The sequence below is a fragment of the Melospiza melodia genome, chromosome 14 (assembly GCF_035770615.1).
Source record: "Melospiza melodia melodia isolate bMelMel2 chromosome 14, bMelMel2.pri, whole genome shotgun sequence".
NCBI classification, from domain to species: domain Eukaryota; kingdom Metazoa; phylum Chordata; class Aves; order Passeriformes; family Passerellidae; genus Melospiza; species Melospiza melodia.
In genome coordinates this window covers 6,246,316-6,258,757 of record NC_086207.1, presented here as the reverse complement: position 1 = coordinate 6,258,757, position 12,442 = coordinate 6,246,316, and the positions used below count along the sequence as shown (strand labels likewise).

General features: G+C 37.2%; 1 protein-coding gene across 1 annotated transcript in view; it reads left to right on the top strand.

The window, feature by feature from the left end:
• Nucleotides 1-12,442, top strand: part of DOCK2 (dedicator of cytokinesis 2) — a 159,538-nt gene that overhangs the window by 9,131 nt on the left and 137,965 nt on the right. The window contains exons 3-14 of the mRNA XM_063168555.1: nucleotides 1,103-1,143; nucleotides 2,769-2,824; nucleotides 2,970-3,066; nucleotides 4,116-4,264; nucleotides 5,921-6,056; nucleotides 7,413-7,567; nucleotides 8,185-8,266; nucleotides 8,776-8,911; nucleotides 9,430-9,505; nucleotides 10,452-10,528; nucleotides 10,862-10,987; nucleotides 12,146-12,270. Coding sequence (XP_063024625.1) covers nucleotides 1,103-1,143; nucleotides 2,769-2,824; nucleotides 2,970-3,066; nucleotides 4,116-4,264; nucleotides 5,921-6,056; nucleotides 7,413-7,567; nucleotides 8,185-8,266; nucleotides 8,776-8,911; nucleotides 9,430-9,505; nucleotides 10,452-10,528; nucleotides 10,862-10,987; nucleotides 12,146-12,270 — 1,256 coding nt within the window. The remainder of the gene's footprint in view (nucleotides 1-1,102; nucleotides 1,144-2,768; nucleotides 2,825-2,969; nucleotides 3,067-4,115; nucleotides 4,265-5,920; nucleotides 6,057-7,412; nucleotides 7,568-8,184; nucleotides 8,267-8,775; nucleotides 8,912-9,429; nucleotides 9,506-10,451; nucleotides 10,529-10,861; nucleotides 10,988-12,145; nucleotides 12,271-12,442) is intronic.

Genomic DNA, 12,442 nt, shown 5'->3' with positions numbered 1-12,442 from the left:
AGTTAGATGGAATTTTATTGTTGATAAAACACCGAGGGAAAATAATCCCACTGCAGAACAACCTAAAAAATCTGTCCTAAGTCTTTCCTTGAGGTAAGCAATCATCCTGTGTCTTTAAGCATTGCCTTTCTGACTGTGCTTTTTGGCATTTGGGATTTATTTTTATTCCTTTATGCTTTGCTTGCATGGCAGCAATACCTGTGAGAGAAAAGGTGATAGCAAAGACATCATATCTGCTCATGAAATTACAATTAGGAAATGTCTGATTTGGTCACAAATTCTTTCTGTGGATGAAAAATGTAGTATTCAACAGAGTTAAACTTTGTTTCTGGGCAGGTGATTTTTCATGATGGGGTGTGTGTACAGTGGGTGTGGCCCCTGATCTTATTTAGTAAGGCTGAACTCTGCTTTTTGTGGTTTTTGTAGTTTATTGAGGCTGAACTGTGAAATAGCAGGAAGAAAGCCTGAATGAATTTTAACTTGCCCCTGCTGCAGTTCTGCCCTCCTGCCTTTCAGAAGGGTTTTCTAGTTACCAATGCAGCACGAGCCCAGCAATGGCTCTGAGTTCTCTTGACATTCCAATTTGCATTTACACCAAGAAGCTGCTTATTATGGTTGTGTCCAAAAGCCACATGGCACAAAAATGACTTAATCTGATAACATTGAAGGAAATTGGATCTGTAACAACCATGTGCTGCACTGAATTAATGCTGGGCCTGGAACAGTTAGAGCTCCATGGGCTCCCCAGGACCATGGGCGATTTTGGCTAATGCAATTTAAGGGTGTGCATATATCACTTTGCAAAACAAATCTCTTATTCTACCTTTTTAATGTGAACATGGATGTTAAATTCTGTGTACAATTATCTGTACTTACTGTGCAAGGCTTGAAAGCAGACAATACAATCACATTTGATAATATGCAAGTCATGTTCAATATAATCCCTGCTACTCACTTGAAGCTCTGTATGTTTGAAGTAACTATTCATTTTTACAAATACCATGCTAAGTATTTTTTATGTGAAATAAACCCCATTACTTTATTGTGTGCTTTGTAATGCGTGGGTATTTTGTCATACCAAGTGATTTTTTCTTCCTTTTAGATTGGTACAGGGGATACCTAGTGAGGTACAAAGGAGCAGAGGTAAGATCACGTTGTCCTTTCCTGTGAGACTGTTCTGAAGGGGCAGCCCTTGAAGTGGGTTGTTGAAATTTCTGCCTAGATAGTCCTGATCTCTCTGTGCTGATCTCTCAAGTCAGCTCTTTCCACTCTTTCCTCTCAAGATGAGTAAAATGATCAGCATTCATCCTGGACAATGTTGGTAAATAGAAGTGGGGGCTGGGAAAAGCAGATCAATGAAGAAGAAATGACTGTGCCTTCAGGTTAACAACTCTTGAAGCCACCATTTCAATTGAATTTTGACTCAATTTCCTGCTGGATGTGCTTGTTTCTGTACTTTCTCCAAGGATTTTTTAGGTCACACAATATAAACAACTTGTATGAGGCTTAAGTTCTTAAATATCTCCTATGTACAAAAATCATATTAGTTTCTTTTAAAGTCAGTACTCTCAGACCTGAAAATGGAAAGTTCCACAGAGGAAAAGTTTTTACCCTGGGTATGATGACTCCTGAGCTAAGTAGCAAGAAAATTACTTCTAGTTTCAACTGCACTTTTCTAGAAGAAAAGCATTTTTGTTTGTAACTTCTTCTTGATATAAGATCTTCTAGGGTGTTGCAATGCAAATGTATTCAAGCACTGCACCTGTGTTTTAATTACTTTGGCATTTCTTGTGACTGAAAATGTTATAACCATTTATTCTACATAACATTACTATTTTTATCAATTAAAATTTAGCCTAAAAATAAGAATGGAAATATTTACCGGAACTAACCACTTCTTTTAAACTAATTCTTGATTAATTCCTAATATTGCTAAAGGGCTTCAAGATCATCATGCATAACATGCTTTAAAAAGTATTATTAATTTCATGTACTAAGATATCACTAAAATTACCATTACTGGGACCTTCTTCTTTTGCTTTGCTTCTTCATGGACTTTTTTGAACTTTAATCTTAATGAAAAAGAAGGGGAAGTGATAAGACAATTGTGTTTTGATTAAGATCCAGTGCTTAAAAGAAAATGGTTATAAAAGCTGCAATTTGATTCAGAGAAAAGCTTTGTAAAGTAGCACATATGGTATTGAATTATTGTGGTACTTGAGGTACCATATGTGAGTTATTGAATTGAGAGTCCAGAAAGGATCTAGTGAATTACCAAGGTGAGATTTGCCAGTGCAGGGGAGGACTCTCATGGACAGAGTGAATGTCAAACTTTCCTTTAGGATGACTTGAGACATTTCAGCTTTTGTAGAGCAAGGACAATCACATTAGAACTTCTGGTTTGGTGCCCATTTATCTTCTACAGAGGTCAGTTAAAATAGATATGAGATGATGCACAGACACAATGTTTCTTTACTGAATTTAAATTGTATTTAATTAAATGGTATTTCATTGAACTGTTTTCTGGAATGGAAAATGGTGTTACTTAGGAAGAAAGATGCCTATGCACTCTACATTTGAAGAGAAACGAAAAACTTCAATTATTTGTCTGTCAAATAGAAATCATCCATCTGAGCAGAAAGCTAAATAACCAGGAGTTAGTTTGGATATTAAAGTTTGTCATTACAGCTTATGTTCACAGCCATGGTTGTTACCTAAATGTTTTTGGAGAATAAGTGTGGATTTATAATTTTTTTCTCCTTCATCAGGGAATATTTCCTAAATCCTTCATCCACATCAAGGAAGCTGCTGCTGAAAAGAAAAGGTATGGAATTTATCTGTTTTATTACATTATTGAGCTTGTCTGCTAAAGCATGAGTTTTAAGGCATTTCTGAAACTCACCCACAGTGAGTATAAGATACACCCATGAAACCAGACACTCTTTGTGATCTTTCCTTCTCTTTCCCAGACATACAGAAAATGTCATACCTGCTGAGATTCCCTTAGTCCAAGAAGTTACCACCACTCTCTGGGAATGGGGAAGCATCTGGAAGCAGCTCTATGTGGTAGGATCTTTTACATGATGTTTGTTACCTCTTAGTCCTATTAATGCACACTGGGGCCTTGTTCAAATTAATGTCTCTTCCTAGATTCAGGGCTGAGTCTGGGTGGACTTAGAAAATTGCTTTCTCACCAGTAAGAGTTTCTTCAGTGGCTTTGAATACCTAGTGACTTGAAATCCAGCCTTGGACTGGATCATGCTGAAGGTCTCTCCCAGCCTGAGTGGTTCTGTGGTTCTGTAAAGGGAAAGATGGCATTGCTGGGGAGTGGTGTAACTTACGCCCATTTGTATCCTGTGCATGATAAATTCTTCATAATTTTGGTTTGTAGCATTGAAAAGTTTCCAGATAGGAGAAAAAAAGATAATTGGGATGATTTTGAAAAAGATTCATGGTGCTCATGGACTGCTAGAACAGAAGTTGTTCAAGGGTTACTGGGTGCAAGTAGCCATTAACAATTGGCAATTTCAAGAATTGTGCTGACTGTTCCAGGATCCCAGCTGCCACTTGTATTTTTCTTTATCTATCTTGGGGCAAACGGATCTTGAATGTGCTGTAGTTTTCCAAAAAATGCCACTTTTTTCATCTTCTTGATTAAGTCAGCAATGAAAACCCTACTTTATTTTCATTGGATGACACTAGAACTGCTTTAGTCACTTCTGTGTATTCTATTTATCTCTTAAATGTGTTAATACCAAAATCAAGTGTTGTTGTTCCCATCAGTATCTCATGCAGAAGTTAATAGTTTTTGTAATGTTTTCTCTTAATAAGAATTTGTTCAAGAGATTTAAAACAACGCAATTAATACAATAAACAACACAATAAAACACAAATAACATAATTCCCTATCCTGATACAAAATTTCATGTTATTTCTTTATGATCATGTGGGATATTCTGTCCTTAACAATTTGTGGGATGAGACATGATTATTTTGCCTACTTCTTGTTCCTGCTATCATTTAGCACTAAATATGACATGTAGCTTTTAATTGTCAAGCCCAGTGTTTCACTTCAACTCGAAGCCTGAACCTCACTGATGTTTTTTCTCTCTCAGACAAACAAGAAAGCCAGGTTCCAGCAGGTGCAGTCCATGATGTGTGACTTGATGGAGTGGCGGTCGCAGCTTCTGTCTGGGACTTTGCCAAAAGATGAGCTCAAAGAACTCAAGCAGAAAGTCACATCCAAAATTGACTATGGGAACAAGTAAGTGGCTTCTGGAAAGCATGACTTAGTTGAAAGCACAGCACCAAAGAGATGATGAAGTTTTCATGTTTACTGGTTGGAATTCAAAGTGTGGTTCATATAGAATCTTCCTTTTCACACTTCTCCCTGTAAGTCCTGTGCTGATAGTGGACACCATGATGAGGCTTTTCATAGCAAAATGTTTTTTCAAAATTTTGATTTGATTCTTCATTATAAATACATGAGGCTGTGAATGGGGAAGATTTGAGGTTAGATAACCAGCCTCTATGTACATATCACTAGCATACTTGTGATCCAAAACTTTTCCATCTGTCACAAACATGGCCTATGTCCAGTAAGTGACCATTAAAAGTGATGCTGGCAAACTGCACCAAGTGTGCAAACAAACACATCCACACCCAATTCACCAGGGAATTTCCAGGCAGAACTCTGGTAATAGAAGTGAAACTCCCCGGGACAGAATAGTTACTTGACAAAGAGTCTTGTCTGCTCCTCGCAAATAAAAAGTCACTGCAACTGCAACACAACATGCTTTTTAGCAAAACTTTTGGGGTTGTGTGAGGTTAATGGTGTCCCACCATCTGATGAAGTGTGGGGAGAGAGAGCTTGGTAAGAAAATCTTCACAGTACTGTTTTTACAGGCATTAGAATCTGCTTACAATCTGTGATTTGCTGTTTTAAGTGACTGTGGTTGTTGTGGCCTGAAGGCCTCTGTGCAGTTGAAAATCTACCATTACCTGTGGCTGCACATAAAATGACCACAAGGTGTTATGAAATTCTTAACTTGTTCACTGTGATCTGGATGCAAATTTGTAATAAATTGTATTCATACAGAGCACACTATGAAATATACATATCCTACTGCACTGTGTGGAGCTGAGCGCTCACTCAAAACCAGAATCCACTTTGAAGATCTCAAATCAAAGAAGCCCGCTGAGATTAAGACAACATTAAAATTCATTTGCTTTCAGATTTCTGTTTTGTCAGCCTTATAGTCTTTCTGTATTATGAGACAATAAAGTGCTTCCTTTGGAAGAGTAGGGGTGAAGGGGATATTTAAAATTATTTGGATTGCAAGCTGTAAAGTGTTTGTAAGCTCCTGAAAGGGTGGGATTAAGTTGTGTAGTGTGAAGGAAACTTGCCAAACTGTGGAGAAGGAATAAAGAGGAAATGACAGCGGGGGCTGAGGGGATTTTTGTGGGAAAGGGAAAAAGAGTGGCAGAAAAAAAGGAAAATTAGGCAAAAAAGGCACAATTAGTGTGAGAGCAGAGTTAAATTTTGGGACAGAAAGGGTGAGTGAGCAACATAAAAGCAGAGGATAACAAGAAGATCTTGATTACAAGATCTGAACATCTTGATTATAAACACTGGGTGTTAAAAGTTAAAAGCTATGAAGACTGCTAGAAATCATTAAACAGGGTGGATCTGTTTTATGTGAGACATTTCAATGCTTTGGTGACAATTCTAAAAATCCCTAAATATTGGACAGCAGCTTAAATCATGGGAAATAGTTAAATTTTTCTCCGTTAAATATTGTTGCATTTATTTAAATTTTACAACTTTAAATCTTGAAGAGTCTCCTTGTTTGTTACATTTCTAAGCTTTCTTTATTTGGAAGGAAATAACCCTACTATTATGCCTTTTGTATTTTCACAGAGTACTTGAGCTCGACCTGATAGTTAGAGATGAGGATGGAAATATCTTGGATCCAGATAAAACCAGTGTTATCAGCCTGTTTCATGCACATGAAGAAGCAACCAATAAAATCACTGAGAGAATTAAGGAGGAAATGGTAGGAATGGCTGGCTAAACTTGATGCTTCCTTTGCTAAAATCCAAACAAAAACTCATCTAATTGTTGAAGGATGGAACCATAAAATTTGGTGGAAACTTTTTCTTCTGACTTAAGAGTAGATCTACAGTCTTATGTTATAAATATGGCTAAGCCTCAAATTGAATTGAATTTGTGCACTGGGTTTGGGCTGTGGGCTGGGCTGAAAGTTCATGTCTAAAGCTGGTTCTAAATCCATTCTTGAGCTCCTAAATTGAAATATGTCTCCACTCCATCCCTGGACTTCTCAATACTCTGAATTGCACAGGGAATAGCCACACACTTGGAGCTCAGGCTGCAAAGCAGCACTGGCCACAACTTGTTTTCACAAGCTCTTGTGACTACACTGGTTATTTGCTAAGTATTGCTGCTTGCTGGTTATTCTGATGGAGCTGAAGAATTTAAGCTCACTGAAGAGGAGCTAGGGTGAATTCAGCATAATCTTCTGGACACCAGAAGTTCATGTGCCAAAGCAAAGCTGACAAGTGCATGAATTAAATCTTCTTAAATGCAAAGCAGGTGACTACACTTCCTTGACCTTTTGCAATATTAAACCTCTGCAAGGATCTGTAAGCCTCTTTGGTTCTTTTCTCCATTTATGAGAAAGTGAACTGTAAAAAAGCAAGTAAATCACTAAAGAGAAAATAGTTGGTTTGTCATGACACTTCAATAACACCCATGACAAATCACTGGAAAGCACCCAGTAATTAACTGACAATATAAGGAAAATGAAACTTGGGAGTTTGTGATAGACTGTGGTGACTTATTTTTAAAATAGAGACAAACAATAGGTTTAGAAGTGTTAAGAAGCTGCTTCTTGATGGTTAAGATGGGAGGTAAGAAGAATTCAGGAGCCTATTTTTGAGTCAGTGAACCTGCTCAGCTCTGTCCTGATCTCAGCATGTTATTTGTCTCTTCTTCAAAGAGACTGACTTCCTCTTGCTACTGCTCCAGCACACTGCAACCCCTCTGTGATGTGGATCATAGGCCTTCTGCTACATCCTACTGTGTTCAAAAATAAATTCCTTCAGGCTTGTAGGCTTGTCCCTGTACTGACATCTTGATACTTGCTCTTTTCTTTAAGAGTGGGGGGAATATGCCCCCTTTACATCATTGCCTACTGGCTGAAGAACTGGCCTAAGACATGGGAGTCATTGTATAGCTCAAGGTGGAAAAAAATTATGATAATTACTGAGTCCAGCTCCCTGCTCTCCTTTTCAATTTTAACTATTACATATACCTAATGTAAAACTGCTTGTAGTATAGCAGCATTTTAATTCCTGGGTTATTATTAACTGATTTTCCTTCTCCTGATTAGTCAAAGGACCAGCCAGATTATGCATCGTACTCCCGGATGTCTTCATCCCCCACCCACAGCCTGTATGTGTTTGTGAGGAATTTTGTCTGCAGAATTGGAGAGGATGCAGAGCTCTTTATGTCCTTATATGACCCCCAGAAGTCAACAATTATAAGGTAAAGCTTCCTCCTCTGACTGCAGAAGAGTAGCAAATGGAACTGACCAAAATGAACTAAAATAATTGCCAATGTGCTGTAATTATATAATAATGAAAAGAATATGTAAATAAAAGAAATGAAACCAAAAGTAAAGCAAAACTTAGACAGATCTTGTTGCTGTCTGCTGCTGAAGAATTCTTAGTTTCCAAATATTTTCATAGGTAATTCCTGGATTGAACATTTCAGAAATTTGGAAAAGCCTGAGCTCATTTCAAGTTTTAGAGATTGTTCTAGATGGGCAATATTGTGGCGTTTGGAGTAGAGTACTGGAGGGGGAGGAGTGGAAAAAGAATTAAATTTATAAATTTCTGGGTAGATTAAGATTCTGTTGAGTGTTCCCATCAAATAGACTATGACAATGGTAAAGTTGCCTCAAAAAAAAGGTGTCCATTTGTGTTGTGTTCAAGTTACTTTTTTAAAACTTACTGTTGGTACTTGTATAGTGTTTTTCTTGTCTTTTTAGTCTGGTCTTAGATTGGAATCATCACCACAGACTGTCTGTTATGCAACTTTTGTACTGTGTAAAGGGAGAATTTTTAAATCCCTTGACAGTGAGATATTTATCTTCCAAACAGTGAGAACTACTTGGTGAGATGGGGGAGTCGAGGCTTTCCAAAGGAAATTGATATGCTCAACAATCTTAAAGTGGTGTTCACAGTAAGTGTTTTCTAGCTTGCTTCCATTTGTATTTGCAAATGAAATTCTCTTCTCTGTGGTCACTGTCAGATCTCATGAAGAGTTGTCAAGATGATGAAGGAAGCAGAGGTAATCCCACACACAGAGCAAGGTGACAAGTCACTAAGTTCTTCAGGGCAGTGACAATGCTTCAGTGGCCTTTCTTCAGATCACTTTGCTGCCTCTTGGATTTCTTGATGGCTTGATTTATTTAGTTTTATCTGCTGTATCTCTTGATTGTTATTATTCTCTCTATCTTACCTTATATTTTTTCAAACTTTAAACTGTCAGTTTTTTCATCCTTTTGATGTGCTCAGATTTTTTCATTTGTTGAGTTTTTGGAGGTGTGTTTGGTTTGGGAGTCTTTTGTTTTTTTGGTTTTTTTTCCCAGTGATTGTTAAGATTAAGTTTATTGCTGCAGGTCCTGTTTCGATTTCACAACTTGCTTTTTACCCAAGTGACACCATGATTCTTTCTTGTTTGTATCTTAGGATCTTGGAAATAAAGACCTCAGCAGAGACAAAATTTATTTAGTTTGCCAGATAGTGCGAGTGGGCAGGATGGACCTGAGGGACAGCAACTCCAAGAAATACACACAAGGACTGCGGCGGCCCTTCGGCGTGGCAGGTACTGCTGTCTCCTGTGCCAAGGCTGAACCAGCATATCAGTGAATTTTGCAGCCCTGGACTACTAAAATCTCTACCAAAACATGTCAGAATACCCATCAGCTCTATCCATTGGTTTCTGTACTTTTTGAAGTCTGTAAAGACTGCACCTGCATTGACATTTTAGTTAAAGTCCAAAATCCATTTTTGAATTTCATTTCCTAATTATTCATAGAGTGCCAAGCTGTGGGAGTGAAAGCACAGAAGCAATTTAATGACAGATTCCCTTGCAGATGAAATAAAGTCAGTGCTTATGTCCCCAAAGCTCTGGTACTTGTATTCCCAAGTTAGTCTGAGTTCTCCCTCTCTCTCTCCACAGCAGCATATTTGTAGTGTGGACTCTGCAAAATGCTCTGCCCCACAAACCCAGCCCTGCTGCTGAAAAATCCACATTTACCTTGAGGCACAGTGTTCATAGATAAGAGAAGCTATTCTGAAACGCTCTTCTATGTTCTGATGATTTTTCTTTTATTCTTCTAGTCATGGATATTACAGATATCATAAAAGGAAAATCTGAAAGTGATGAAGAGAAACAGCACTTCATTCCCTTTCATCCGTAAGAGTGTCATAGATATCTTTTTTATGTGTGAAGGAAAATATTTATTTCTCTATCTCTGTTCCTGTAACATCCTGTGAAATGGTTAAAGAATAAGAAAGTTTTCCTTTAAAAATTTTATGTTGTAATAGTGCTAATTATTTAGGTGTGACTTTAAATGGCATTTAAGGCTTGCAGAGGTACCACAGCACTTTAAATTAAAGAATAATTCCATGAATGTGCTCCTTCAGACAGCTGGTACCATGTCTGAGTTCACAAACCCAAGTCAAATAGTTACAAGTGAGATTTAGAAGGATAACTACTATTTTATGAGTTTGGTTCTGTTTAGAACTTGGGAAAAATCTAAAAGCTGTGACTAAAAACTGTGTTTCCTTTAAAAAGTAATAGAATTATCATATACTATCTTCAGAAGGAATGCCAGAGCAGCTGCCTAAAAATGTGATGCTCACAGATCAAATACCAGTGAAAACACTGGAAATAACTCTGTGTGCCCTATATAGCACTGATGCTATGTACTATGGAGGGTAAATTTAATTCTGAAAGACTCAGGTATGACACACTGGTTTATTTTTTCACTTGTTTCTAATTTAAGAATTAATGTTTCTAATTTGTTTCTAAATTCAAAAGTAGCTGATAAAAATTCCAAGTTCATTTACTTGGCTGTTTGTCAGGGAGAGTGGACTGAGCTGGAGTGGCACCTTGGTGAGTGCACTCACATTGTCCCTGTCACAAAACACCTTTCTTGGTGGCTGAATCTTTCTTACTTCAATGTACACACAACTGAATGTGAGTGGGCTGCAACTTGAGTGAGAGATAATAAAAATACCCAATATATCACAATCAAGCAATACTGCAAAGACTGAGGCTGTTAGTCTCTTATGTTCTAAATGGTGTCTGATATATTTAGCACCCAATTCCTGAGCAGACATTGCTGCTTCTCTTGCAGGGTAGTGGCAGAGAATGACTTTTTGCACAGTCTCCTAAGCAAAATCACTGCATCAAAAGGAGACAGTGGTGGACAAGGTGAAGTACATTTTTATTATTTTCTTTTAAGTAAGTCAATATTTTTGTGAAACTTCATATTATGTTGGAGCTGGAGTACCACCATAGAGGTAGGTCAGCTTTGAAGCTGGAATTGAGGAACCATGAGTTTGTTAAAGAATCTTAGGGGCTATTTAAATTAGTAGTCATAATTTTGCATTATCGAGCTCTTACTTTCACCTACAGGAAGTGGGAAAGCAAATTCTTATGTGTGCTTTGGTGGGTAGAAGAAGCAATCATCTGAAGACAGATTTAATTTTTTTCCTACCAAAAGTGTAAATTTTTTTTCTTTTTTTTTTTTTTTGCACTTCATAGGTCTGTGGGTAACAGTGAAAATGCTGGTTGGAGATGTGATTCAGACCAGAAAGGATTACCCACACCTTGTGGACAGAACCACAGTTGTTGCTCGAAAGCTGGGATTCCCTGAAATAATCATGCCAGGTAGGAGGTGCTTTGTTCTCTGATAGGAAGGGATTTCTTCTCATTCCCTATGTTAATGAGCATCAGCTGCTGCCTTAATGATTTTTGTAATGGCTAACTTAGAGGATCTTTAGAATTCACTCATGGTAAGTTTTATTCCCATATTATTTCACTGTTACATGAAATAGTGAACTCCTTGGAAAGTAGTTTCTAATACTTAAAAAGGAAAAATAAAATCCAAACAGTGAGGGATAATTCTATCTCCTTGTACATAACTTATAGATTATGGTGGATGTAACTTTAATTTTAAATGAATCTTGTTTGTATTGAAAGTTATTGCTGTCCTTTAATAACAACAAACAAAATAATGTGAAATATCTTGATTTCATTTGTATGTATGACAACATGTTTTCCAGTCCAAAGCACTCACTGTCTCCTGGGCTCCTTTTTAAAAAACAAGCTACAAAAGCCTCCCTCATCCCAACTCGAGTAAAATCTTGATCCTTTTAAAAGTCATATGAATTCATTCAGAGGAGAGAATTAAAATATGAAGCTCCCTCCAGAGAGAGCTGGATATTTGGGGGAAATTCCTGATGGGAATTATAAGGCAAAGCTTCTTCCTCCTCTGACTGCCGAAGAGTAGCATATAGAATCAGCCAAACCAAACTAAAATAATTGCCAATGTGCTGTAATAATATAATAATGCAAAGAATATTTAATAAATACTTTATTAAATAAAATAAATGTAACCAACAGCAAAGTGAAGCGTGGGCAGATCTTGTTGCTGTCTGCTGCTAAAGAATTCTAAGTTTCCAAATATTTCATAGGTAATTCCTGGATTGAACATTTCAGTAGTTTGGAAAAGCCTGAGCCCATTTCAGATTTTAGAGATTGTTCTAGATAGGCAATTGTGGTTTAGTTTTAAAGTTTGCCACCTCACCAGCAGGTGTCGGGGCAGGACGAGAATTGCATCGAGTCACTCCGAGCTCCCGTTTGCTTCTCCTCACATCCTAGTTTTGCCTTAGTAAAGATAAAGAACTGAAAAATTAAGTTCAGATGGAAAATAATAAAACTTTTATCTGTTTCACAGCTAACAGTGAGGTACTTATGTGCAGTTCAGCTGATCCTATGCTCTCAGAGCATTTTAATTGCTTTTTAACCTTTCAATTTCTCTCTTAGGAGACATAAGAAATGACATATATATTACATTGCTGTATGGAGATTTTGATAAATACAATAAAACAACTCAGAGAAATGTGGAAGTGATAATGTGTGTCTGTGATGAAGAAGGAAAAGTGTTGCCAGTAAGTTTTTCTTTTTTTCTGCAATGAGGGGCATAGAAACATGAGCTGAATTTTTGATGTAAGCCTTAACTTACACATTTAATAAAACCCCACTATTCAAAACCTCAATTTCCTTGTGTCATCCTGTGACATTTTGTGACAAATAAGCTTTATGATTTTTAAAAAATTAAAA